Below are 27,894 nucleotides of genomic sequence, written 5' to 3' on the forward strand. Positions count from 1 at the left end.
TCCACAGGAAAGTCGCAATGGAGAGCCGCAACAGGCGCGCCCCCTTCCTGGCTCTGGGGCTTGAACCTATGGCCCTATGGCTTTAGATGGTTGCCATAAAACCAGAAGAAAATGGAGAAGGTCCAATTTAAAATGCAGAATATATTTTGGTGAGAACGTGGGTATGTGTGTGCCTTCCGGACACTGCTCCTTGAGGGAGACTTGTGTAGTTCAGTTACAACACAAACAGGAACGGGAGGTACCTGCTCACTCCGGAGAAAACCAGCGACATCATGTTGCTCCCCAAGGCGTCTCTGGGGTCCTTATCGGGCAGCCCGCCCCACAGGGGGCCGAGGGTCCCGGGCCAGTACACCTACAGCCCATCCATCATGGCAAGTAGATCATCCCCCTTGCTGGCACTCTGCCTCGGCTGGTCCGTGACCTCCAGCTCCCCCATGATGCGAGCCAGCTCTTCATTCCTTTGCTGGTCCTGTTGGAGAAACACGAGGGGAAGGCAGTGAAAGGGACGTGTCAGCACGACTGCCTCTCTGTGCACCTGGTGTTTAATTTTCATCCCGCCACCGTGATGCAGGTCAGTTCCTCACCTGATTGCCAGGCTAGGGGCTCTAGATACATGCTGATTAGAGAGAAGGGAGGGCCATTGAAGTTCAAGGGAAGGGAGGGCCAGTGAAGTTCAAGGTTATTAGGAGGTGAGGAAGGGACTAACGTTTGGCTTGTGCAATCGCCCGCACACACCTGAGTAGCTTGTATGTTGATAACTTCGTAGGACAACTCTTCTGGCCTGGTTAGGGCTGCTTGTCTGCATGAGATAGTAGAGAAATGGGTCAAAGGTTAGGGTTTTCTCCCCGACAGCGTGGCACACAGGCGCTTGATAATTTAGAAGCCTATTTTTTCTGCCTCACCTTCTGCTGTTTCCCTCCAGCTTTCTGGCCGTCCTATCCCCAAGCAGTGTACCCTATGCTCCAGAAAGTCAAGTCCCTGTATGTCTCTGTGCCTTTGCATGTACTGAACTTGGCCAGAATGTTTTTCCCCTTCCTCTGCTTGGCAAACTCCAAGACCAAGCCCAGATGCCAACTCCCTTCATCTGCTGGTGCAAAGTCAATCACTACGTCCTCCATTAGAACATTTATGACTCGGCACTGAACTAACTTGCGTCTGTGTGCATTCTCCTCCTACCCTGCGGGCTACTGAGGACAGGCTCTAGGTCTTACGCTCTATCTTTGTGTCCCCAGCACTCACCAGAGTGACTCTCACACAGAAGTGCACGGAAGAAGTTAGTTCAACAGGAACAGAGGGCAACTCCCATCCCAAATACTTGGGTGCAAGGAGGATCACATGAGATAATGATGCACGCGTGCTCTACAAACTATGAAGCTTTGTATAAATCTGGGTGGATCACTCTCCCTACTGGTTTTGGAGGAGGCTGCCATATCCCAAAGACTCATGCTCTGACTTCCCTCTGGTTTCTTAACAGATTTTTCTTTCTATGATTTTCTTGACTTCCGATACTTGTTCAGCTATGCTTTGTTGTGTAAGACATTAGAACTATTTCTTGAATGAATCCAGAAGATGCATGCTATTTAATACTGGTGGATTCTTCTTCTTTTTTTGAAAGTTTATTTACTTATTTTGAGAGAGAGAGAGAGAGAGAGAGCGAGCGCATGTGCGTTTTCGCAGAGGAGAGGCAGAGAGAGAGGGAGAGACAGAATACTTTCTCTGTGCTGTCAGCGCAGAGCTCCACGTCAGGCTCGATCTCATAAACCATGAGACCATGACCTGAGCTGAGATCTCCATCTCACGAACCGTGAGATCATGACCTGAGCCTAGATCAAGAGTCAGACGCTTAACTAACTGAGCCACCCAAGCGTCCCTGGTGGATTCTTCTTTAACTAGGTTATTGAATTTGCTGTTTTTTCCTCTGTGACCTTTACACCTATATTTTAAGTGTTACTGGTTACAATGGTCATTTTTTTTTGGTTCTCATCACACTTAGGATTTTTACATATGCCTTGTAAGAAACAGGTTTAAAACGTACTCCTCCTCTTCATCAGTGGTGAAGAGATTCAACCGGAATCCTGGCTCAGGGCCACTGGGTTTCTTAATCTCCATCCCTCCCATCAGCCTGGCCAAGAAATTCAGCTCTTCTTTAGCAAGAGGGTTTGGAGCAATGTTTTCCTGCAGAAACAATTTCATGATTTTTAGCTACATGAAGGTGATCACATTTCCTGCTGAGACCCCGGAGACCCAGGGTGGTATTGCAGAACAAGGCAAAACAATGACTCTTTACATTATCCGGGGAAGAAATGTGTCCAAACAAAGCATAGAAAAGAGGCTTAACCAAAACAGAAATAATCCACATGAGAAGAAGAAGGACCCTTAGCAAGGAAGCAAACCAGAGATTCTCACACTTTCAAGATGAGCGGAGGGCCCCCAGGGATCCCCGTTCTCCTCAGACGACCTTCCTCCTTGCAGAGGAAGAACATTACCTCCTCTTTCGTCAGTCTAGTTCCCTTGAGTTTACAAGTAGCCTCAGCAAAAGCTCCGGGTCCAAGGGCGCTGCTTCCATCGGAGCTACCACACTGCCCTCAGGTGGTGACTGTGGTGAACACACCCGGGATCCCTTCCCTCCTCTTGCTGTCTGGCCCCGCTCAACCCTCACCCCTCCTTCCAACCCCGGCTCCTCTAACCCAGCCGCCCCCTGCTCTGCCTCTTCCGCTACTCTGCCTTTCTTTTGTCGCTCTGCCACCAGCCCATTATCTCAGGTAGACTTCTCTCTCGCTTAAGATAAACCCCTCTGCCTCTTGCCTAAATGACAAGGTCCAAGTTGTTTAAGCCTCTTTGGGATCAGGCCCCAGTGTCCTGGTACGGGCGGCTCTCCGGCCACCTGCCTCAATTGCGTTATGACCCAGCCACGTGGCAGAGACGCTGCCTCCCCGCTCCCCCCAAACACCACTAGGCTCTCTTGTCCCTTGGTGTCTTTGCTTATACTGACACCTTGGTCTGTGGGCCCATTTCTCCTTCTAAGCCAGCTTTGTGTCCCTGGGTTCCCAGCCCACAGAAGTCGTTCAATCAATGTTTGCACATAACTATTTCATGATTTGTCCTATAGCTCGCTAGTAGCTAATGCTGTGAAAATTTATAAAGATGGCATTCAGAGAATCTAAAACCCCATTTTGAACGGAGCTACCACATCATTATGTCGGGTAGCACTGCAAAGGGACGGTTTAATGATCAGAACACATGAGCGCTAGACTCAGCAACCATAGACCTAGTGGCACGGGTACAATGCCGTTTCACGTGTCCTGGTGTGTGGTTCCAGCTTAATTATGGTGGTTGAGCCAAGCCTGAAATTACCTAATTAGTCAGATCACTGGAAGTCTTCATGAGAAACTACAATTAAAAACCTTTGTACTTGCAAGGCTGAACTGAGAAGAGTGTAAACAATGAGGGGAACACTGGCTGGCTTTGAAGTCTAGAGTTTCCACCCCTCTCCCCATCCCAGTTTTTGTGTCTAGACATAAGCTCTGAAGAGGAATAAGGAGGGCGGAAGCTCACCTGGGTCCGTGGAGCTAAGTTTTTTGATGCCCCAGACATATGGGTTTCCACCGGCCGGTTCATACTGTACCTGGTGTCAACAGAAAACTGTGAAAACACTTTCCAGCCCTTTTACACTGACTTGTTTCTAACTCAGAAATATAGCACGTTAACTTTTATCCTGAGACATTAAAAAGCATCCAGAAATGTGCCAGGATTACAGAATATAACTAAGTGGGTAGCAACCACGCAGATTTCATGGCTTCCCAAAGAAAAATACCTGTGAAGTTAGGTGGAAATGGCTCTTCTCGCAAAGTAATGTAGATTACTGAAAAAAACGTGAACAGTACGTGAAGGCCACGCCATTCTGGATCTCCATGGCAACAAGGGTTTTGGCTAGTGCTCTTCCGTGGCTATTTAAAATTATTTATTTTTCAACCTGTTGAGTTACCTGATGTTTGGGCATCTTGGGGGCCCTTGGAAAATGTCAGGGCTCTGCATTCACTGTATCTGAGGGGAAATTATTTCACTTGTCAGCAGGGGTTTTCATAGGGGAGGTCAAGAAGGTTTTTAAAAATGAAGTGACCTCCCTCAGACTTGAATTCATTCGGGGAGGGAGAATGTGCTTACATATTGGTTCCCAGTTTCAGGACTCGGTCTCCATAAAGTTCAAAAGAACCTTCTTTTGGTGCAGTGACATAGTTTCCACCATGCTTGAATTCTACCTTCTTCACTTCTTTGCCTTTGCTGTCGAACATTCTACAACACAAAGTATGACATGATGGGATGTTCTCCAAGCTCGGGTAGTCCTGGAGGCTTCTTTATTCTTTGTACTACAGGACAAAAAGGAGATTCATGCACTCCTTCAAGATAAAGATGCTGGTTGAGGTAATAATAACAATATTTACCAAGGACATGTGAGGTGCCAGGTGCTGTGTAAGCACTTCAGAGCATTATTATCTTATTCATTCTCACAGCAACCATTTCATAGATGAGGAAGTGAATCTTGAAGAACTGGGTGGTTGGCTTCAAGTGTCTGCTAAGTGGCCTAGCTGGGATGAGAACCTGACCTTTTAACTGCTGTGCTTCACTGATGGAAGGCTGGGGTGGGTAGGAACCCGGCACTTTCTATGTGGAGGCCTGCATGTGGGTTTCCTGGCGCCCCAAACGTTGGTCTGACAATTACTGTTGAGAATTCACCTGATGAGTCCAGGAACTTCAGTTCCCCAGGGAACGGGCCCGGACACCGGCAACACGAAGCGACCGTTGGAATTCTGAACTTTGTCCTTTAGAAATAAGGATACCTGGGAAAAAATACACTTCTTGTCATTTTTCTTGGTATATTTTCCTAGACATAAGCATTCTGAGGATGGAAAGTGTGTAATGGCTTGGGGGTGTTACCTAGTGAGCTTCTAACAACGAGAAAGACTCAGCGTAACTAGCCCTACAGAGTTACAGTGTTTTTCCAAACAGACTTTCTTTTGAGCCGCACAGCAAGTCTTCCAGGTGAGCTGTATTACCCTCGTTTTAAAGATGAGGAAGCTGAGGTTCCCAGAGTGAGGGGACTTGCCCAAAGAGAACAATAAGGACGAGGAACTGGCAGCTCAGAGGTTGAGACACTTTCTCAAGGCCAGCCAGCTCAGAAGGGGCAGAGCTAAAGATTCAACCCTTGTGTTTCTGACTCTGGAGCCTGAGCTTTTGGCCATGTGCTAGACCGGTGGAAAGGGGCCCAAGCAGGTGGATCTGGATCCGGTTGGCCTTAGAGTCTGAAGGTCTTTTATGTGACTGCAAACACCATAATACGCTGATTTCTACTTCCTGGTTGGCTTTTTTTTTTTTTTTTTTTAAAGTAATCTCTACATTCAACGTTGGGCTCAAGTTCACAACCCTGAGATCAAGAGTCACATGCTCTACTGAACCAGCCAGACGCCCCCTGGTTTGCATACTTTGTGTCAAGGTCTGGATCAGATGAAACTCCATCAAAGTTGCAGTAGTTAATCAGTTCTATTGGACCCTGGCTTCCTCATCTGTAAAACGAGATAAATTCGAGGATCCCTTCAAACTCTAAAACTCGACTAGATTTTATTCGTAATATCATCAAAAATAAGCATCTGTTGTGTGCAAAGCAGTGAAAATGCAAAGGGGTAAGACTGTGTAAGATGGCAGTTTGGCACGCTGATGTTAGACCGTCTAGGCTCACACCCCAGCTGGGCCGCTCCTTGGCTCTGAGTTTTGGGCAAGTTCTATAACCTTTCCGCGTATCAGTTTTCTGTTTGGCAAACTGGGGGGTGATAATAGCAGGTATTCAACGGGTAAGTGTTACCTGCTAAATCAGATAATGAGAAAGCACTTATCACTGCGTCTGACACACAGTAAGTGCTCGATACGTGGTAGCTAATACTCTTAGGATTACAGTCCAACCGGACCCAGGACCCGGGCGTAAAATGGCAACAGGGGACAATACACAGCAGGATATGCTGGATGGTATATGCACAGTAGCCCACTGAGGAGAATGACCACAGGCATGGGAGTGGGCAGGGGTGAGTGTGGGTTTGGAGCTGGGCCCGGAAGAAGGTGGGTGTGAAGACACTTTAGAAGCAGAGATGGGAGGGGCACCTGCGTGACTCAGTTAGTGAAGCATCTGACTCTTGATTTTGGCTCAGGTCACGATCTCCTGGTTTGTGGGTTTGGCTGGAAGACCTTTAAGGAATTTTTAACCTTAACATTCTGTGACCAAGAGATGAGAATACAAGCATGGAGAAAGAAAATTTGGAGAGAGAAGTGGGAATATATGCATGTGCTAGACCCTCTGTGAGCCTAATTCTAATAAGGTTGACTGTGTCATAGCAGGTCTGAAATGTATACACTTCAGTCCAGTGTGTGGTTGTGTCTGACCCGACAACCTGCCCTTGGCTGGATGGGACTGTTGGGTCTGTCTGCTTGCCCAGTCCCTCTGCTGGCCCTCAGCTGTTAAGTGTGGCTCTCCTGTCCTTCTCCTCTTCTTTCACCCTTTTTCCCCCCAAGTGACCTCCTCTACTCCCAGTGTTCACCTCTGTGCTGATGGCGCCCAGATCTCAAGCTGCCACTTGGTCTCCTACCCTGGCCACTTGGTGCATCTATCCCATTGCCTATTAGACGTGTCTACCTATGGGTTCCGTGGGATGTACCTCCAATACACCCTGCTCAGAACAGGGTCATCGTTTGTCTTCCCAAACCTGATTCTCCTCTGGTGTTCCCAGTTGTAGCGACTGACGCCACCAGGGCACCACCTCAGCCGTCTGAGTTCCTCTCCTCGCCACCTTCCCGTGTGCATTCAGTCACCAAGCCCTGCAGACCCAGTAATTACTCCTTGTGTCTGGCCCCTCCTCTCCACCCTGGTCCCCAGTGCAGACCTTCGTCATCTCTGGCCTGGCCGCTGCAGGTGCCTCCTAACTGGCCTCCCTGCCCCCCCTCACCTGGTTGTGAGCCATCCTCCATTCTGCGGTGAAGACCCTTCTTTTTTTTTTTAAAGTTTATTCATTTTTGAGAGAGAGAGAGAGAGAGAGAGAGAGAGAGAGAGAGAGAGAGAGGCAGAGACTCCCAAGCAGGCTCCACGCTGTCAGTGCAGAGCCCGATGCGGGGCTTGAACCCATGAACCATGAGATCATGACCTGAGCTGAAATCAAGAGTCAGACACTTAACCAACTGAGCCAGCCAGGCACCCGTGAAGAGACACTTCTAAACTTCTATCAGGCTGTGTCCTTTTCCTGCTTTAGTGACTCTCTGCTGCCTGCCAGATAATGTCCAGTTGGCCCGTGTTCTTCTCTGCAGCCATGTTCCTCCTTGAATCCTATGTTCTTGCCATATCCAAACGCTTGCAGCCTTCTGCTGCCTCTGCACCACGAAATACACCAAACAGGTATGTGCCTCATGCCTTTACTGAGATGGTGTTCTCTACTTCGGATGTCCACTTAACCCCGCTCCTATTTTCCCATGGGCCTGGTGAAAATCCATTTTTTAAAAAAGATACCAGATCCTCTATGAAGACTTTTCTTTCTTTCTTTTTTTAAAAGTAATAAGTAAGATTGCTTTTTTATAAGTAATCTCTACGTCCAATGTGGGGCTTGAACTCACGACCCCAAGATCAAGAGTCACATGCTCCACCGACTGAGCCAACCAGATACCCCAACTTTTCTGATTCTCTGAGGTAGAACTGACTGCCCCCACCCCCGTGTCCTCCCTCTTTACGCTCTTCTATTTTAAAACCAAACATCTGTAAGGCACTTAGTGCATTTCCCCCTTCTCTAATGAGTTCCTGGGGGCAGGTAGCATGTTTCCTATGGAAAGAGGAAATGAAAGTCACAGGGCTATGGGTCTGGAGTGCCGGATGAGGTGTGTCCCTGAGCAGTCACATTCCCCAGGACGGTGGCTGGACTCTGCTGGCCAGGAGGAGAGCCAGCCAGGGATGTCAATGCTCCGGGAACATGGGTGAGTGACTGGGCAGTCAGTTTCAGTGAGTGATGAGTGCAGGGCTTTGTGTGGTGTTGGGCTTATCGGTCTGTCCTCACTAGGGGAGGGCCAAGCTGGTGAGGGCAGGAGAATAATGATCTGAAAGCAAGGGGAAAGGTGGTGGAATGCTGACCATGCTTTTTACACCCTACCTGTGGACAAGGGAGGATGACCAGCCTCCACCAAGAGATCAGAAGACTTTGAATGCCGTCTCTATGACTTATATATTCAATTGCTTATTTGACTTTGCTACTCAGATGCCTAATAGGCAAATCAAACTTAGATAAAATTAATTAATTTTTCTACTCAAATATACTTCCCTCAGGCTTTCCCCCTCTCAGTTAATGGCACACCTGCTGCTCAGGCCAAAAACGTAGTCATTCTTCATTCTTCTTTCTCTCCCTCCCCATGTCCAATTTCTCAGTAAGTCTTAACTGCTCTTGCCCAGAAGAGATACCCCAAATGTGAAGACTTCTCACTGTCTCCACTGGCAGCAAGAACTGTCATTCTCTTTCTTTCTTTCTTTAAAAAAATTTTTTTTAACATTTATTTATTTTTTCAGAGACAGAGACAGAGCATGAGCTGGGGAGGGGACAGAGAGAGAGGGGGAGTCACAGATTTCGAAGCAGGCTCCAGTCTCTGAGCTGTCAGCACAGAGCCCCATGTGGGGCTCGAACTCATGAACCATGAGATCATGACCTGAGCCGAAGTCGGACACCTAACCGACTGAGCCACCCAGGCGCCCCTCTTTTTTTTTTTTTTTTTTAAAGATTTTATTTTTAAGTAATCTCTACACCCAATGTGGAGCTTGAACTTACAACCATGAGATAGAGTCACATACTCCACCGACTGAGCCAGCCAGGTGCCCCAAGAACTTTCATTGTCTTTAAAAAAAATGTTTATTTATTTAATTTTTATTTATAAAATAATAATAATAATTATTATTTAAAATTTTTTTAATGTTTATTTATTATTGAGAGACAGAGAGACACAGAGCATGAGCATGGGAGGGGCAGAGAGATGGGGGAGACACAGAATCTGAAGCAGGCTCCAGGCTCTGAGCTGTCAGCACAGAGCCCGACGTGGGGCTTGAACTCGCAAACTGTGAGACCATGACCTGAGCTGAAGTTGGACGCCCAACCAACTGAGCCACTCAGGTGCCCCTAAAATAATTATTATTTTATTTTTTTGATAGAGGGCATGAGTGAGCAAAGGGCAGAGAGAGAGAGAGAGAGAGAGAGAGAGAATCCCATGCATGCTCTGTGCTGTCACTCACGAACAGTGAGATCATGACCTGAGCCAAAATCAAGAGTTGTATTCTTTTTTTTTTTTTAATTTTTATAATGTTTATTTATTTTTGAGACAGAGACAGAGCATGAACAGGGAAGGGGCAGAGAGAGAGGGAGACACAGGATGTGAAGCAGGCTCCAGGCTCTGAGCTGTCAGCACAGAGCCCGACGTGGGGCTTGAACTCACAGACTGTGAGATCATGACCTGAGCTGAAGTCGGACGCTTAACCGACTGAGCCACCCAGGTGCCCCAAGAGTTGTATTCTTAACCGACTGAGCCACCCAGGTGCCTCTAAATGGTTTGGTTTTTTTGAGAGAGAGAGAGAGAGTGCACAAGGGGCAGAAAGAGAGGGAGACAGAGGTTCCGAAGCAGGCTCTGTGCTGTCAGCGGAGAGCCTGATGTGGGGCTAGAGCCCACGAACCATGAGATCACGACCTGAGCCGAAGTTGGACACTTAACTGACTGAGCCACCCAGGGGCCCCAAGAACTTTCATTTTTTACCCAGATTTCTACAGTAGTGTCCTAGCTACAGTCCTATTTCCACCCTTGTCCCATACAGTTCATCTTCCAGAACACAAATCAGATCACGTTATTGTTCACCTTAGGATGCCTGAAATGTTTTCTTTACTCTTAAAATAAACTCCTCACTTGGGTACAAAGCTAAGTCAACTGGTAGGTACCAGTTTAGTTATAACTGGCATCTGTTCTGATGAGTCAGTGCCCACGCCACACAGCTTGTTAACTGTATCACTCCTGCCTACATAGGCTTCACTCACACTGGCTTTGTCTCTGTCCAAGGAACACATCATGCTTTTTCCATCTCAGGACCTTTGGACTTGCTGTCCCTTCAATTTAGATGCACTTCCCTGAGATGTCAACTCATGTGTCTGTCCTCAGAAAGGCTGCCCTTGACATGTCTTTAACTCTATCATCAAAGGATGTGCTGTCCAGTACAGTAGCTACTAGTCAAGTGTGGCTATTAAAATTAACTTGAAAATTCAGTTTCTCTGTCACACTAGCCGTATTTTAAGTGTTCCATAACCATATGTGGCTAGTGGCTATCATGGTAGACAGCACAGATATAGAACATCTCTATTGTGACAGAAAGTGCTATGAGATGCTGCTGGTCTAAAGGGACATTCCAGGGGCACCTGGGTGGTGCAGTCGGTTAAGCGTCTGACTTCAGCCAGGTCACGATCTTGCGGTCCGTGAGTTCGAGCCCCGCGTCGGGCTCTGGGCTGATGGCTCAGAGCCTGGAGCCTGTTTCCGATTCTGTGTCTCCCTCTCTCTCTGCCCCTCCCCTGTTCATGCTCTGTCTCTCTCTGTCCCAAAAATAAATAAACGTTGGAAAAAAAAAATTTAAAGGGACATTCCACCCCAGTTGCTCTCTATAACTTTACCTTATCTTGTCATCTTCCTAAAAGTTATCAGAACGAGAACATGACTTACTTGTCCTCCCCGTCTCTTCCTACTAGTGTAGAACCTCCCCAAGGCAGGGCCTTTGTCTTGTTCACCCATGTATCTCTCACCCTAGTATCTCAGACACTGAGTGAGTATAGAGTAGGCACTCAATAAACATGTGTTGGACTGACTAGTTTTACAGAATGAACTGATTCCAAGGGCGGTGGATAATCGAGGGGAGGTATAGGGAACATTCTATGAAAAGGCAAAGATGGAATGATGTGTCCCAACATCTGAAACAATGGGAAGAACACGAGGAAGGTCCACAAGGGAAGGAAATGGGAATGGGAATAAGAGTCTGGTTGAGGGTAGGTGATCTGAGGAGACTGCCTTTGAGGAGGCAACTCTGCAAGGGTTCTGGAGGGCTGAGGGGGTTGGGGATTGGAATGGTTGTAAAGAACTGCTCAGGATTTCAAGTGGATTCCCACTAACAAATCTAAAGACTATCAGGACTGTTTTGAAAACAGAGAAAATCTGTGTAGGCAATCAGACATTGCGGCTGAGCAGAAACACCTTTAAAGACCAGCCTCAGAAAACCAGCCAAGTGTAACAGAGCAGAGCGGAATATCGTCAGGATATGAGATTCCTATTTTTCTTCATGGACATTCAGATGTTTCACTGCCTGCCTACTTGGCAATTAAAGCTTAATATATTTTGTGGTTTAATATATTTTAATGATCTTGTTATAAACTTATTATTAGGAGTGTCTTTTCATTATAATGGATTTTATCTCGTCAGAATTGAGAAATCAATATGGCTGCTTATATCACTACAATCCATAAAACAATGTCCACACAGGCACCGTCCTGAGAAGAATATGATGCAGGGTTTTCAATATTTTAAAGCAACACAAAACTTAATCTTATTTGTACTTTCATATATTTTTTAAAATTTTAATCGATGACTGAGAGATCTTAATTTATGTTGGTGTTATTATTACTCCCATCTATGCCGAATAAAATTATTCATGAGGGTTAAAAATGAAATTGGCCTCTGCGTTGAAATCTATTTGTCTTCCCTGGTCCACAGAGAACACATTTCCTCTGGAGAAGGGAACAGACCATATTTTAAAGAGATACATAAGGTAACTGGGCAAGAATGGCAATATCACTGTCTTCCTTGGTCCATTTGAAAACTGCTGAGATTTGTTATCGGCAATTTTATCATCATGGAGCCAAGCGCTGAGGACACCACTACCTGGGCCACCTCAGGTGTCTTCTGCCTGGCCCCTTGGCACCCTGTTTCCCTAGGACAGCAGTGGCAGGGTGCTCCTGGGGCCACCCACTCACTCACCCGGATGTGCAGGTCCTGGAAGAAGGTGAGGAGGGTCTGCCGGATCAGCTGGAACTCCCCCGCAGAGAGGCCCCCGTATGTCTGCCAGAGGCAAAGCAGAAAGAAGCACTTCACCTCCAGAAGTGAGGTGGGAAGGGCAGACAGGCAGGGCTAGGCGGGCACTCAGGGGCTGGAGCCAGAGAGGCCAACAGGGGACTCAGGGAACTCGGCTGCTGGGGGAGGAGGGGCGCAGGAGAGCCAGCCCGGCTCCCTCCCCAGGGGGAGAGACCCCATTATGGTACCCTTCACTTCTCCCTTCTTCCGTTCAGATTTAGCAGAACATCCACCGTGAACTCCTTCTCAGAGGGGTCAGGAGAAAATGGCCGTGCTCGTGCTCTGTGTCATTGCTTTCCCAGCGTTGAAGGCAATGGTGAGAGCGCATAAGATGGGAAGGCCTATTATATGACCTTTTAATCTATTTTTAGATACTTGTAGGTTTTTAGAATTTTGGGGAGAGTGGCAGGCTTTGCCTATTCTGTCTGTCATAGAATCTAGCTGTTCTTTTTTTTTTTTAAGACGTTTATTTATATTTTGAGAGAAAGAGAGAGAGACAGAAAGAGAGAGGAGGGAGGGGCAGAGAGAGGGGGAGAGAGAGAATCTCAAGCAGGCTCTGCACTGTCAGCACAGAGCCCCAAAGACGTGAGGCTCGAACTCACAACAGTGAGATCATGATGTGAGCCGAAATCAAGAGTTGGACACTTAACTGACTGAGTCACCCAGGAGCCCCAGAATCCAACTGTTCTTATCAGGGGGAATGAGAACAAGAACAGGGCTGGGGGATGATGAACTGGCGGTGACCTCTTACTTCAGTCAGCTGCCGGAAAATCTCCTCCACTTGATGCAGGATGGCTGGGGAGTCTTGGATGAATCCCTTGATGGCATCTAAATGATTGAAAGTGACGAGCAACACATCCTTGGGGCGGGGGCACAGCAACACTTGGTGTTTGAAAGCCATAGTCATCAGGTCATAGAGCTGAGCAAAATAAAGGGGATCAGAGAAGTAGACATCAGCACCTCCGCACAATCATTCGGTCAAGCATTTACTGAAAACCAGTTCTCGGCATATCATACAGCTCAGGTGACCACGTCAGTGATCACTCAAACCAAGATACTTTTGAGAGTCAAAGGGGATAATATTAGTAATTAAGCCAGAGCAGCAGGAGGAGCATTAAGCCAGACCAGTGGAGGAGCATTCCTGAGAAAACCAGGATTTCTGGTCAGCTCACATGTGTTGCTAATGGAACATGTTTGGGACAGTATCGGCAGCCACGGGGCCCTGGACTGGTGCTGGCCTCAGAGAGCGAAAACCAAAAGCCAGCCCTCCACCACTGTGGCTGATGTGCTGGATGGCCCTGGCCAAGTCCCTCCACCTCTCTGAGCCTGAGCTTTCACATGTGTAAAAATTATTCCCTAATTTCCTGTCATTGCGGAACTGCTGAGAGGAGGCAGGGAGATGGTATGTGCACATGTGGCAAATGTAAGGTCCCTCAACCATGTAGGAGCAGTTTTAAACGCTGAATGGTACTTAATGAGATATCAACAAGCCCCCCATGTGGTCTGACCGCCCATGAGTAGGAAGAGGCGAGACACTGGTGAGGACCAAAGTGGTCAGGATAGGTTTTGCGGGAGCAGAAGGCTGCAGTCATAGGTTCACAGCGACTGAGGGAGGGGACAGGCATTCTAGCTGAGGGCAACAGCATGTAGGAGGGCCTGAAGGCAGCAAGGAGTATGCTATTTTCCTGGGAGAAGGAGGAGGACAGCCTGATTGGAGAGGGGAATTCGTGTTGGGGTCGGTGGAAACAAAGGTGGATAAGTATGGCAAGATTAGAATATTGAAGGTTTTAGAAAGACAGGCAAACTTATTTACTTATTTATTTTTAATTTTTTTTTATGTTTATTTTTGAGAAACAGAGAGAGCACAAGCGGGGGAAGGGCAGAAAGAGAGACGGAGACACAGAATCCCAAGCAGGCTCCAGGCACCGAGCTGTTAGCACAGAACCTGAAGCGGGGCTCGGACTTACGGACCATGAGATCATGACCTGAGCTGAAGTCGGACGCTTAACTGAGTCACCCAAGCGCTCCCAGGCAGGCAAAATAATTTAGACTAGACGTGGTGGGGATTAGAGAGCTACTAAATTTTTCCGAGCTGTCAGGATAGAGGTAGTGGTTAAGCCAGATCAGTGAATCTGGCAATGATAAAATGAGATGGAGTGGAAGGGAGACTGGAGTTGGGGAGATTGGCTAGGACCTGGCTCCTGATAGGTGTGTAATAACATCTAGTGACTACAAGAATGAAAGAAACTGGGCTCGGTCTGTTACATCCGGCATCGGGCTTCCGGCTCAGGTCATGAACTTGTGGTTCATGGGTTCAAGCCCGGCATCCGGCTCCGTGCTGATGATGCGGAGCCTGCTTACGATTCTCCCTCTCTCTCTGCCTCTCCGCTGCTCACAGCTTCTCTCTCTCTCAAATTAAAAAAATAAAAACTTAAAAAAAAAAAGAATGAAAGAAACTTTGCTGGAGTAATCCAGATGTAAGGCCTGGTATAAAGATGGTGGGCATGGAAAAGGCAGGGAAAGGAAGCACATGTGACTCTTCAAAGGAAAAGCGTCACATGTGGCGACTGCCTGACTAGGTTTGGGGACGAAGATAAGGGCTGTCTGAAATGCGTTTTCCATCTAGTGCTCAGGAGAAGGCCAATGCTGACAGTGGCAGGGCAGTCTGGGGGATGCGGGGCAGAAGGAAGCAGTCTGGGAGAGAAGCTACCGGCACGTTCGAGGCAGGGTGGAGACTATAAGCTATGACGATCTATTGTGGTGCTGAGCACGATCACATACATCGCCTAGTTTGGTCCTATTTAATCTTCACACGGACTCTATGATGTAGAGGTTAGCCCAAGTTTAAAAACGAAGAGACTTGCCTAATTTTACATAGCTGGTAGTAAGTGGCAGGGTGAGATTTGAACTCAGGATGGTCAGATCCTAAGGCAAGAGAAGCACCCTGGTGTGTGTGTGTGTGTGTGTGTGTGTGTGTGTGTGTGTGTGTGTGAACATAAAATACTAAAGATATAGATTTGAGACTCTCTGCCGTCATTGCCAGACATGAAGCACCTGCTGTGGATAGGACACCATGCAAGGAATCAAGGATAAAAACAGGTATAAGATGAAGAAATGAAAATTCAGATTATTCAGTAAATTGAGTCTCATAGCTTGTAACTGGTAGAGCTAGATACTCGAATCCGGGTTAAAAAATTTTTTTTATTTATTTACTCTTGAGGGAGTGTGCATACATGTGAGTGGGGGAGGGGCAGAGAGAGAGAGAGGGAGAGAGAGGGAGAATCCCAAGCAGGCTCCTTGCTGTCAGCGCAGAGCCTGACGCAGGGCTCGATCCCACGAGTCATGAGATCGTGACCCAAGCCGAAATCAAGGGTTGGATGCTTAACCCACTGGCCCCCCAGGTACCCCAAGAATCTAGGTTTTTTGATTCCAAATTCTGTGTGCTTTCTTTACAAAAACGTAGACCTTCTTAAAGGCAGAAGAGTGAGCAGAGTGGAGAAGGTGATTAACACTGATTGAACATCTATTACGTGCCAAGTCTAGGTGTGCTATGTTTTCTCATTGAATCCTCCTTGAACTGATACAAACAAGCTATTATTATCCCCATTTTATAGATGAGAAACTGGAGGCCCAGGGAGATCAAGTAACTTTCCAGAAGTAAGTGAGAGGGGGTAAGGGCACAGTTAAAGCCAGTCTGTCTCCCCAAGGTTCCCAGCTTCCAGCATTAAGTGAGCACTGATTTTGCACACTCAGCACTCACTGTCAGTCCTCAGGATTTTAAAATCTTCACATAACAGAGACACTAAAAAATAAATTATTTAAAAATTATTATTGTTATTGCTATTATTAAAAATAACTGAAGCCCATATTTCATTCAGATTTCATTAGTTTCCCCTAACGTCCTGTTTCTGTTCCAGGACCCCATGTTACATTTAGTCATCAGGTCCCTTAGGCCTCTCTTGGCTGTGACAGTTTCTCTAACTTTGCTTGGTTTTGGTGGCCTTGCGAGCTTTGAGTACTGGTTAGGTACTTTGTAACGTGTAACAAATGTCATCTGACGTTCTTCTCACGATTAGACCGGGGTTGTGAGTGTTCGGGGGGGAAGACCACAGGGGTCGAGTGCCATCCTCATCACATCCCATCGGGGCACATACTACCAACATGACTTATTGGTCCATGTTGACGTGGACCTTGATCGTCCCGGTGGAGGTAATGTTTGTCATTTCTCCACTGAAAGTTAGCTGTCCCCCTCCCCTTCTGTACTGGCCTCTTTGGAAGTCACTGAGTGCAGCCCCCACACAGGGAGTGCGGGGTTATGCTCTCCTTTCTTGATGGCAGAGCATGCTCTGAGCAGGAGATTCTTCTGAATAGGAGATTTGTCTGTTCTCTGCCATTTATTTATTTGAAATTATCGTTTTAAAAATCAGAGTGCCCCAACAATTTGTTCCCCAAAGGAATAGGTATGTTCACGTTCTAAGTAAAGACTGAGCAGTCTCGAATTTGCTTTTAAAAATGTCTGGTTTCCTCATCGCAAAGCTTAGATTTGTTAAGAATGAAGCAGAATTAGTGTTTAGGGTGGGGCACCTGTGTTGGGTTGAGGTTCCTAGGTGTGTTCCTAGTGTTCCCAAATATGGGCATGGATGCCAGCCCTCTCTGGGCAGGTGGAAGGACACAAACATCAGAGGGGTTGGGATGGACGACTTGAGGTCTTTTCTAACTCCAAAACTCAATACCAACACCTGATACTTGTGAGTGGCTTTTTTTTTTTTTTCTTTTTGGCAAGGCACCATTGCATACATCATCTCATTTGACCCAGTCTGTGCTCATCCACAAAGGGTACAAGAGGTGCAACCAAGGGGACAGAGGCAGCTGTCTGCTCTCACCTTATCCATGCTGGCCTGGTTCAGTCTCATAATGGAGGCATGAGCCAGGCGGTCATAGACGGTCCTCAGGGCCTTCTTGGAGTAGAGCTCTTGGGGTTTGAACAATTCCTCCATAAACTTTCGATTGAACATGGTTGAGATGATGTCGTGCAGAACTGTAGAGACAAGAGAGAATACAGCTGAGCGAGGTACTGGAGGAAGCTGTATTCGGGAAATGGTCTCTGTGTATGAATGGGATGCAGGGGCCGGCCTAAGCAGAGCTGGGGATGCTGATGTGCTGGCGAGATGTGCTCCCTTGGGATAAACCACACAGGTGTCCCAATAGAAAGCAGGTACCAGAGTGCCTTATGAGCCTGTCCCAGAGCAAACATAAATGTGACAATGTATAAATGTGTCATGCTTTAGGGGCTATAAGCCACTTTTATACAGGTATTATCTCACTTGATGGGGGAAATGTTTCTTCTTTCTTTAAAAAAGATTCCTATGAACATTTTCGATCTCTTCCTTGAAATGAGAGGCAGTACTGCTCTTTTTGTTTGTTTAGCTAATCTGTAACGTTTTTACTTAAAATTAAATTTCATAAAAAATGGGACCAATAATGGTAATTGACTCTGTTTAAAGAAAAAATACTTTATGAAAATAGACAAGTCTACCCACTGGTTAGAGATTTCTAGTGTTTCTACAAGACATGTACTTCATGCACCATTTTAGAATGCCTTGATTTCTACATTTGATCTATAATATTGATATTGCACTGTGGTGACAGGTCTCAGTGTTGTTCAAATGGAAAGTTTCCATCTGGTGAGAATAAAAGTCCTAAGGCATGTGCAAACCAAAGTGTCTATAATTCTAGTCGTTCATTCACTCATTCAATTAACTATTTTGTGCTGCTCAAATAACATTAGTTGAGGGCTAGGAAAACCATCTGGTACAAGAAATAGGACCAGGTATGTATGAACACAGATTATTCTTAATTAAGCCAGATATATGCTGACCTCAGGGTGAGAGTATATGAATGCTGAGAATATACATTCATAGCAATTAAAACTTGCAAGAAAACTGATTGTTTAGAATAATGATACAAAATCAATTACTAAACATGAGTGATTATCACCAAAGGATACAAATGCCCCTTTCTCTTGCCACACAAAGATGGCACCAGGTGATTGGTCGTGACCATGAATTTTGGAGACTGAAGGCAAGGTAGTGTGGTCAGGTCATACCTTTAAGTCATGGATAGAAGTACCCTGAGCGCTCAGGCCAGCACTAAAAAGCATCTGGGCGCCTGGCTGGCTCAGTTGGTGGAGTGTGTGACTCTTGATCTTGGGGTTGTGAGTTTGAGCCCACGTTGGGTGTAGAGATTCCTTAAAAAAAATAAAAATCTTAAAAAAAAAAAGCATCTCAAAGAACATTTTGGGGGGAAAGGGAAGGTGGGGGCTAGTTGTGTCTAAATCTTTTTTTTTAATGTTTATTTATTTATTTTTAAGAGAGAATGTGTGAGCAGGGGAGAGGAGCAGAGAGAGAGAGGGAGACAGAGGATTTGAAGTAGGCTCTGCACTGACAGCAGAGAGCCTGATGCGGGCCTTGGACTTAGGAACCATGAGATCATGACCTGAGCCAAAGTCAGACGCTTAACCGACTGAGCCACCCAGGCACCCCAAGGCTGTTTTTAAATCTTACATGGAAGGGCTACGGAGAAAGAGCGGAAGCCCCCTCCCCACCTTTTTTAACAGAAAAGAACTAAATGACTGTGGCTCCTTGCAGAAGTGTTGAACTCACACTTGACCTTAGGACTTCACTCTAGGCTCTATCTTCTTTGTGAGGAAGAACTCCATTACCAATATAGGGTAGGCATCACCTCTGACAATTTGAACCCATTGCAGCATGCCCCTAATGTGCACTAACATTTCCCCAGTGTGGACAGTTTGGGGACATATGAACTCTTCTGGGTTTGCTTCATGAATGGTCTTTTGTCTTTGGCCAAAACAAGCAAGGGCCTGCAAGGAACTGGGTTTCCTAACCCTGTTCTTACTGTAGCCTAGATCAAGTGCAGAATTTGCAAGGGAATAGGTACAAATGCAAAGCCACATATAAGCCCTCAAAAGAAAGAATTTGAAGAATTTTCCAGATTTATGTAGGGCAAGGAGGAGTGCCAAAGAGGAAGAATTCCAGTTGAAGAATCACATCAGCTCTGGTTATGTCAGTGTTTACAAAAGCTGCCATTTACCTGGGTGCTGGGTCGTTTCTCTAGAGTCTTTGAGTCCCTAGCAGCTTAGACCCAAATACATCAGTTCTAGAAGAAAGAAAATTGCAGGGTGAGTGTTAGTCACTCTGGCAAAGTAAAAAGCAAAGTGAAACCTTTCCCTCTGGGAAGTGAATAGGCCACGTATCACCACGGCTCCTTGTACCAGAACAACCAGAAAGTTTACCTGTCGTTAGGAGCACAGCGCACCCTGTCTCTGTGGGCAGAGCGGTGAACACAAATGCCCCCAAAGAAGAAATGACCGTTTTATGATTGGGCTCTGGCACCCAGGGCTCTCGCCTCTCAAATTTAAGTCTTTGGAAAGAGTATAGGGGCACAAATTAACAGGCTTACAGCTCACAATGCGCTTTACCCGGTACTTGGTTGAGGCGGGCCTAAATCTGTACCGGACTCGAGATAAACGCCAGGGCACGAGGAACGGAAGGCTGTCTTTCCCTAGAGAAGCAGTCCATGCTGTATTGAAGTTAAACCCGAGAAACGATTTTAAGCAGGCCTGTCGGTCTGTCTTGGTGTTAGCTTTCTGCACTCACATGAGCTCTGCCTAATTTCACGAGGCAGGAATGTGCTAGGAGCTAGGCGACAGCCTGCAGGGACTAAGGGCAGGGAAGGAAGTAATTTTTAACAGGTGCATCAGAGAGGGTTAGTAGCTGAGTTCTTAACAGATCAGGCTGCTTGTCCTGGGTTCTATGAGGTCAGGTTCTGCTTGTTATTTAAAAATGCCTAAGTTGGGGTGCCTGGGTGGCTCAGTCGGTTAAGCGGCCGACCTCGGCTCAGGTCATGATCTCGCGGTCTGTGAGTTCGAGCCCCGCGTCAGGCTCTGTGCTGCTAGCTCAGAGCCTGGAGCCTGTTTCAGATTCTGTGTCTCCCTCTCTCTGACGCTCCCCCGTTCATGCTCTGTCTCTCTCTGTCTCAAAAATAAATAAACATTAAAAAAAATCTTAAAAATGCCTAAGTTAAAATAAATTCCAGTGATTCAATTATGTATACTCACAGCCTTCATAATTCACGTCTCACCTGAAATTCCACCATGTGTCAAGAGGTGGGCCAAAAATCGCTCAAGAGAAGTGGTAAAATGCAATAAAAGTGTGTCGAGGACTTTAGGTGTGTTTTTCTTGGATCCTGGCCTAGATGAAATAATTCTCTTGATGAAAGCAACTGGGTTTTTTAAATGTTTGTCTATTTTTGAGAGACAGAGTACAAGCAGGGGAGGAGCAGAAAGAGAGGGACGCAGGATCTGAAGCAGGCTCCAGGCTCTGAGCCGTCAGCACAGAGCCTGACATGGGGCTTGAACCCACGAACAGTGAGATCATGACCTGAGCCGAAGTCAGATGCTTAACCGACTGAGCCACCCACGCACCCCTGAGGGCAACTGGGTTTTTACCAACTACCTCTGCTCTACATTTAATTGTTATGGGGAATATGCAATTTGGAACCGAGCCTAAAAGGGAGAAGCTACTACTTCCAGGTGGTTACCATTTTTGAAACCTTACTATGTTCCAGGCACTGGGCTTAGAACTTTCCGTGCACTATCTCATTTAAACCCCGAGACAACACTGAATTACTCTCCTTATTCTATCAAGGAGGACCACTGAATCTTAGGCAGGTTAAAGTCCAAGGTCACATAGCTGGTGGTGGAAGTGAAATTAGGATGGGTGTTTGATTTTACCATCTGTGCTCTTACATATTACGTATGTCATCTCCTCGGCATACTTGGTATGGTGAGAGCATTTAAAATCTTGAGGACGATGGCTGATGGCGTGCATAAACCGCACCCAAATGTCAAGTGATGGAAGGTACTTGTGACATTTAAAGGTGGGGAAGGCTAAGGTTTTATTCTGGGGAACTGGCCAAATTTTCAGGTTTGCCGCTGGTTGCAGGTGAAGGGGAAACTGAAGATTTGGCACGATTAGGTCCTGGTGCATGCATGCTGCAGCCCACAGTCCTGGCGGCTGTGCAGCCACAGGCTCCCATTTTTCTCCGTTGCTCAGTAGAGATCTCTGTGTGCTAAGGAGAACGGCTCGGGGAGGAGCACCGGTGTCGAAGCGCAATTCTTTGGCCGCACGACACTGTCACATGATGGTTTTAAGGACTACCGGATAGGACAGTCTCCCCAGATGTGTAGCTGCCGTCTTGGTGGTCCCTGTCAAACTTGGCACTGATGAGAAGAGACAAATACCTAGGGCGCCGTATGGTCCTTTGGCCAAAGTTTGCTTGGTTTTCATCTTACGTGCTGCATTTATTTAAGTAAGAGATTCCACCATACAACCAACGTCTTGGCTAAAGAGAAACTCACGCCTGTGTTTTCCCTTAGGAGTATTTAGAGTGGTCCCACAGGAAGCCCAACGATACAGGACCGAGTGAGCCTGTGGATGCAGACTGAACGCATGCAGCCCAGAGATAGCATACCTCGTTTTCTGTCCACCTCTGTCCATTCATCTACATGAAGCATATAAAAAGAAAACACCAGTTCATGAAGCAAGAACATTTTTTTCAAGGAGGCTTTAAAAACACCAATTCCGACGTTGTGGCCTATGAAACTTTAGTTTGCACATGGGCAGTGATGTCTAATGCGGATACCCTGCCTTCCATCTGAGACTTTGGAAAGGACGATAGGTAAATAACAAGTTCCAAAAGAGCCCTGGAGAGGCTATGTCTTTTAGAGGGGGGCCTCGTGGGAGAGGAAACCCAGGAGAAACTAGCTACCTTGGGGTTGATCTTGAAAGGCCCGAGGAGTCATTTTCTCTGATGCTGTGAGAATACACACCATTCAAAGGCTTTTACAAACACTAACTTTCATGAGGAAGACTCCCCAGAGTAGGTAGAGAGAGGATTTTCTTTTTCTACAACCTGATTTTTTTTGATTAAGATTTCCCTTTCCAGAGTACAGATGGAACTGCTCCAGATAGAAAACTTGAAAGGTGAACCAAAAGGAAAAAATGTCCATTTGTTTCTGATTTACTTTTTTTTTTTTTTAATTTTTTTTTCAACGTTTTTTATTTATTTTTGGGACAGAGAGAGACAGAGCATGAACGGGGGAGGGGCAGAGAGAGAGGGAGACACAGAATCGGAAACAGGCTCCAGGCTCCGAGCCATCAGCCCAGAGCCTGACGCGGGGCTCAAACTCACGGACCGCGAGATCGTGACCTGGCTGAAGTCGGACGCTTAACCGACTGCGCCACCCAGGCGCCCCTCTGATTTACTTTTTACATATAGATGCAGGACTCCCATGTAAAAAGAGGGCAATAATGAGGGGACCACTGTAAAGAAAGCCCCTGAGGACAAAAGCAGGTGGGGACATGCCAAGAGGAAACCAAATGAGGAGAAAGGTACTTGGCTGGAGAAATCCGTGAGAATCAAGACCCTTTATAGGTTGAGATCCGGCTCTACCATTTGCTAGCTATGTAACTTCAAGCAATTTATTGAACCTCAGTTTCTTCATCTGTAAAATGGGGATCTGAACGGCACCTACATCATAGGGTTGCTGTAGGGATGAAGCAGATAACACGCATCAAACACTTAGCTGGCTTCTCTTCTGGCTTCGCTTTCTGTACCACACAACTTTGGACACTACCCATAAAGGATGAAATGTGGCTTTATTTTCTTTCCTTAATTTTCTGGGGGCAGATTTCAATGTTGAACTCCAATACCACGCCCTCTAAGCAGGGTTCTACGTGCATCCACATTCTTATTTATTTATTTATTTATTTATTTATTTATTTATTGCATCCACATTTTAAACACATTTTGTAATTAATGGTCTCTTTTGGAAACATTTGCAAAATAGGTTGTTTCAGAGGTGATTTCTGAAGTTATAATCGAGCATCCGTGTGCCTTCAACATACAGCACCAACAGCACCTAAGAAATCAGTTTGAAAGCACAGCCAGTGCCATGCCCTAACTGGTGTCAAAAGGTTCCCACTGCAAGGTTAGACGCCTCTGGGAAAATTCACCATCTTTTTCCCCACAAGTCACAGGCTTTTGGAGAGAAAATACTGGGGAAGCAGCACCAAGAACCTGGCCTTCTTGGAGCAGATACTGGTTTCTTTGGCATAATGTCCACATCCTCTGTCTTTTAGTGGCATTTATTTTATAGGCGGTCTTGCCGGATGCGTTTGTGGGCAGAGGGGTGGTGCTGCAAGGGACCCAGTACTCTAAGAGACAGTGGCTCCCTGCTGCTGGCAAAATCGGGTCCTGGGTAAGGGCACTCCTGCAGGCAATGACACTCAGCTCCAGCAGAGGTCGCTCTAGTGCTGTGCGCCCCACGTCCCTGTCCTCCTGAGGACCTCAGGAAGGTAAAAACCATGTCCTGACTTTCTGTTATTTTTCCTGATGACTTGGTTGCAACAATTTCACTTTAGTATTTTGAATGGGAGGAAGGCTCAAGATTATCCAGAGCTGCCTGCTAAATTGGAACTAGAAAAATAAAAACAGAATCTCACCACCATTTGGTTGCTCAGTAAGTACTACGCTGTGATCTGCTTGTCCTGGAAAAATCACTTACTGGCTCTGTCTCAGTTTCCCCTTCTGTAAAATGAGGAATGTAAACAAAATGTAATAGGGTCTTATTTAGGAGTATTTTTGAGAGGACAGGAGGCAAAGGCAGCTTTTATTATTCTTGCTATTGCTTAAAATGTGGGACATTCATATGCAACACTCAGAAGTTGCCCCACAGAGACGGCACTTCCTTTCTGTTGAATGCTAAACTAGAGGCTGCATTGTGGCGAAAAACTGCAATATGTGCGCTGGCCTTGTGGGAGCGGGAGGGCCTCCAGGAGACCAATTAGTTGTGTAAGATAATGAAAACACCTAGAAGAAATATGATTTCCATTCACGGCATCAATGAGGACTTGTTTACCGTGTCTGGTGTTTTATAGGCCTCTGTGCGCCAGTAATGCAGTGGCTCCTGCAGCTACGCCAACTCTCAATGGGGGGACAGAAGGGTGTTTCTCAGCTTTGTGAATCCTGAGCCCTCTACCCTGTTTTGTCACTGTCTTCTACAAGTCCCCATGAGCCAGCTACCCTCTGTCATTCCTTTCATAAAATCAGTGGGGTATGTTGGATACGTTTTTCAAAGCTCTCCCTCTCTTCCCCACCTCCCATCCCCCCTCCCAAAGATTCTGATACAGTCCCCCCACGTATGGAAGTATAGTGCAGCAGTTGAGGACATATTCATTGAGAGTGTGAGCTCTGGAGCCTGATGACCTGGGTTCAAATCCTTTACTCTTCCTCCTACTGGCTATGTAACCCTGGGCAAATTAGCTTCCCCAACTGTAAAAAGGGGATAGTATTAACTAAAGGATAGTATAGCTGTGGGGATTAAGGTCTTCAGACAGGTCCTTGGTACACGGTAAGTGCTTAGTAAATGTTTATTGTTGTTGTTAGGAAGATATGTCAGCTCCCCAGCCCCCCCCCCCCCCCCCCCCGCCTGCCCCGTTTTAGAATCAGTTGCTGGATGAGACTGATCCAAAGCCCTGAATTCTGTGAATACACAGAACGGCTGGATCAGGCTCCACCCAGCATCTCACAGGATGTCTGACACTCACCCAAACTGTGGAAGGAAGGAACCAGCGAGTGGATGTGAATTGCTAACGATGGCCGAAACTCCCTAGAGCTGCGCTCAGCAAACCCAGAAGGACTATAGCTCCTGAAGACAAAGGAAACCGGTCCCTTCGCATTCAGAGGGTCTTGTCCTGACCCCCCCCCCCCGTCTTGAAAGCCAGCACCTGCTACTCATTGTGCAAAATATGCTGAATACAAGATCTCATTCAATTCTTACAACTTTGCTGTAAGTATGTATGATTCCCATTTTATGGAAAAAGAAACGGTCTTATGGAGGTTACACTCCAAAATCACACAGCTGGTTAAATGGCAGAGCTACAGTTGGAACCCAGTTGTATGACTGCAGTGAGTGTGCTCTTAATTGCTAATTTACACTGTCTTCTGAGATGTAGGCAGCCAGGGCAAGGACTACCTGTCAGCTCACTAGTGCCATCAGGCGCAGTGAAATCACAGAACATATGGGCCAAGGAAGACAGAACCCTCTTGAGGAAGAAATGGCAACATCATATCAAACAGCCAATTTAGATCATCAGTTCAACAAACACTGACTCAACACCAATTTATTCTGGCCTAGGCATTACGCTAGGTGCTAGAGTACAAAGCTGAATAAAACCCTCACGTGTGGGGGAGACACCCAAAGACTGTTTCAGAATAACGTGGCCAGTGACAAGGTAGGGAGAGGCAATGCATGGCGTGCTATGGGAGGATTCTCAGACCCTTTCCCCATCTTCCCGAAGGAGATGATTCTTAAGCTGAAAATGCAGGATGGAAGGGGAACTATTAGCACAGAAATGGCAGGTTTGGGGTACAATGGGGATCACTAGCATGGAAATCTGAATGCACATGCTTTAAATGTAGACCTATGATTAAGATACACAGTAGGAGGCAGGCAGTGGTGGAAGGTAGGACTGCAGAGGTGGAGAGAGATCATGTCAGCGAGGGCCCTGAATCATCCTGCCGAAGACTTGGTCTCCATCCAAACAGCAGTGGAAAGCTGACAAAGGGTTTTAAGTAGCGGGGAGTATGGACAGATTTGCATTTTAGAAAGCTCACAGGCGGCAGTGTGCAGAACGAATGGAGGGGGTATGCTGCAGGGAACTCTTTTTATCTCTTTGTGCATAGACTTGGACTCAATCGCACAGGCACAACAGTGAATATCTGAATATGTATGCTTAACGTCCGAATATGCACGTTTAACATCAGTTGAGCATACAGACTGTTGGAGAGAATAAATTTTTAATCTTGGGTCATGTCAGTTACCTTTATATCAACTCTTCTTTCTCTACCTTGAAATACAGATTTCTTTCATACTTAATCCCAGGAAACTTGGTGAAAGCGGATGTTGGTTGAGAGGAAGGAAAAGAGGGAGAGGATAAGGGTGGCAGAGAGTTCTGGGTGGTCATTTCTCCGGAAATTAGACGTGGTGTATATGGGTGACAGCGTTTGCATTTTAGAAACTCTCATATAATTATCTCCAGAACTGCCTTCTCTTCCAGTAATTGTAAAGAGAATAACTTAAAAGTCACTTGTGTTTTCTTATTTATCTGTTATTCCAGAACCCCATCTTTCTAGAAATAGCTTCTGAAATGAGCAAGACTTGCCTCCAGTTCATGAAGGAGGCTACTACACAGAGGACAGGAGAATCCACACCTCGTTGGAGTAGAGGATTCTTGGACTGGCAAGGAGTTTGTCGCCAGGTGGTGGGCGGCAGGGACTCCAACATTTGGGAGGGATCATTTGTCAAGAGAGATTGGGAGATCATCTCTCCAATTTGAGGGAGGGGGGTTGGAAATTGGAGGTGAGGGTGTCAGGTCCCCTAATAATATACCTTAGCACGGGTATTTAATCCTTCTGCTGCGAATTTTTTTTTTTTTTTTTTTTTTTTTTTTGGAGAATTTGACTCCTGAGGGGCTCTGACCAGACGGGGCTGTGGCGTTATGGGGCTGGCTATAGGAGCGCGGGGTGCAGCGGTGTTGGTCAGTCTGCAGGGGGGCCTGGCTGGGGGGACGGGGTCCGGCTGCGAGCGCCGGGGCGGCGGGGAGGGGGCCGGGCTGCGGGGCGTGGGGCTGGCTGCGCGGGCCGGGCGCCTCTCACCTTTGCGGGCCTTGTCTCCCGGGATGTTCTGGGCCCGCAGCCGCTGGTCCAGGATGTAAAGCATCTCCCCGCCCAAGTTCAAGAAGAGCAGCGGTAGCGTCCGCACCGACATGGTGCCAGATACCAGCGGGGCAGGCGACGAGCCCCGGGGTTGGGTGGCGGGAGGCCTAGACTCACAGCCGCCGCGTCCCCTGGTTTGGTTGCCAGGGTAACGCGGCGGGTGGCCGAGGAAGCCAATCAGCGGGCCGCTTGTTGGGAGGCGCCCGAGGCGGACGCTTATTGGGCCGCCGGCTGCCGCCTCCGTGGTGGATTGGGCCTCGCGGTTCGAGCGCTGCTTTCGTCTCCAGCTGGGGTGGCTGGGCTGCCCCCTGCCGGAGAACGCGGAAAGCCCGAGCAGAACTTCGGAGTGGGCAGCCGGACCTGGGGTGGAATCCCGGCCCCGCCCTTTCCGAGCTCTGCGAGGCTGGCCTTCCCTATACGTGGAGGGGTCACCCGCCACACAAGGTTGCAGAGAGGAATCCCTGAGATCGTGCAAAAGGCCCCGAAAGCCCTCAGTAATCTTTTGGATGGGTGAAGGGCCAGAAGGCCTTAACTTGCGTTTCCGTCCTAAAAGAGACTTGGAGTGAAGTCCCACCTGGGTTTCGTGCTCCGTGAAGCAAACCAGGCCTGTTCACGTCTGGCCGCCCCGCGAGCAAGCGTGCTGGGGTTTCTCTGAAGCTCCCTCCTTTCACACTGTCGAGCAGTTGTCTGCTTGGAGAGCAGCGACCCCACACTTCACTCGCGTCATGAGCTCCAGCATCACCTTCTTGTTTTCTGCTGTACGTTTTTACTTTGATGAGCAACCATTTCTGTAAATTTCAATACTTCTAAAACCTACGAATCCTCTTTCCCTCCAGCCACTCAGACTTGAAATCTGAGCCTTGGCTAACAATTCTG

At 47.1% G+C, this 27,894-nt stretch overlaps 1 protein-coding gene across 5 annotated transcripts; it reads right to left on the minus strand.

The window, feature by feature from the left end:
* Positions 1 to 121: 121 nt before the first annotated feature.
* On the minus strand, positions 122 to 27,182 carry OSCP1 (organic solute carrier partner 1). Of its 5 annotated transcripts, none has more exons than XM_086716486.1 (11): positions 26,959 to 27,182; positions 21,712 to 21,741; positions 17,043 to 17,197; positions 12,911 to 13,078; positions 12,067 to 12,180; positions 4,735 to 4,838; positions 4,165 to 4,293; positions 3,556 to 3,625; positions 2,036 to 2,175; positions 736 to 799; positions 122 to 469 (listed from the first exon to the last, which is right to left on the minus strand). In XM_086716486.1, exons 1-11 carry the CDS (start codon positions 27,068 to 27,070, stop codon positions 353 to 355), a joined length of 1,203 nt encoding a protein of 400 aa, XP_086572612.1. In that variant the 5' UTR covers positions 27,071 to 27,182; the 3' UTR covers positions 122 to 352. The 5 variants fall into 5 exon arrangements, with proteins under 5 accessions (XP_086572612.1, XP_086572610.1, XP_086572611.1 ...); XM_086716484.1 differs by having other exon boundaries at positions 12,067 to 12,147; positions 26,959 to 27,172; XM_086716485.1 differs by lacking the exon at positions 21,712 to 21,741 and adding an exon at positions 18,266 to 18,406 and having other exon boundaries at positions 26,959 to 27,095.
* Between the last annotated feature and the right edge of the window lie 712 nt (positions 27,183 to 27,894).

The sequence above is a fragment of the Puma concolor genome, chromosome C1 (genome assembly GCF_028749965.1).
Source record: "Puma concolor isolate L17-30 chromosome C1, mPumCon1.1.hap2, whole genome shotgun sequence".
In the NCBI taxonomy this organism is placed as follows: Eukaryota; Metazoa; Chordata; class Mammalia; order Carnivora; family Felidae; genus Puma; species Puma concolor.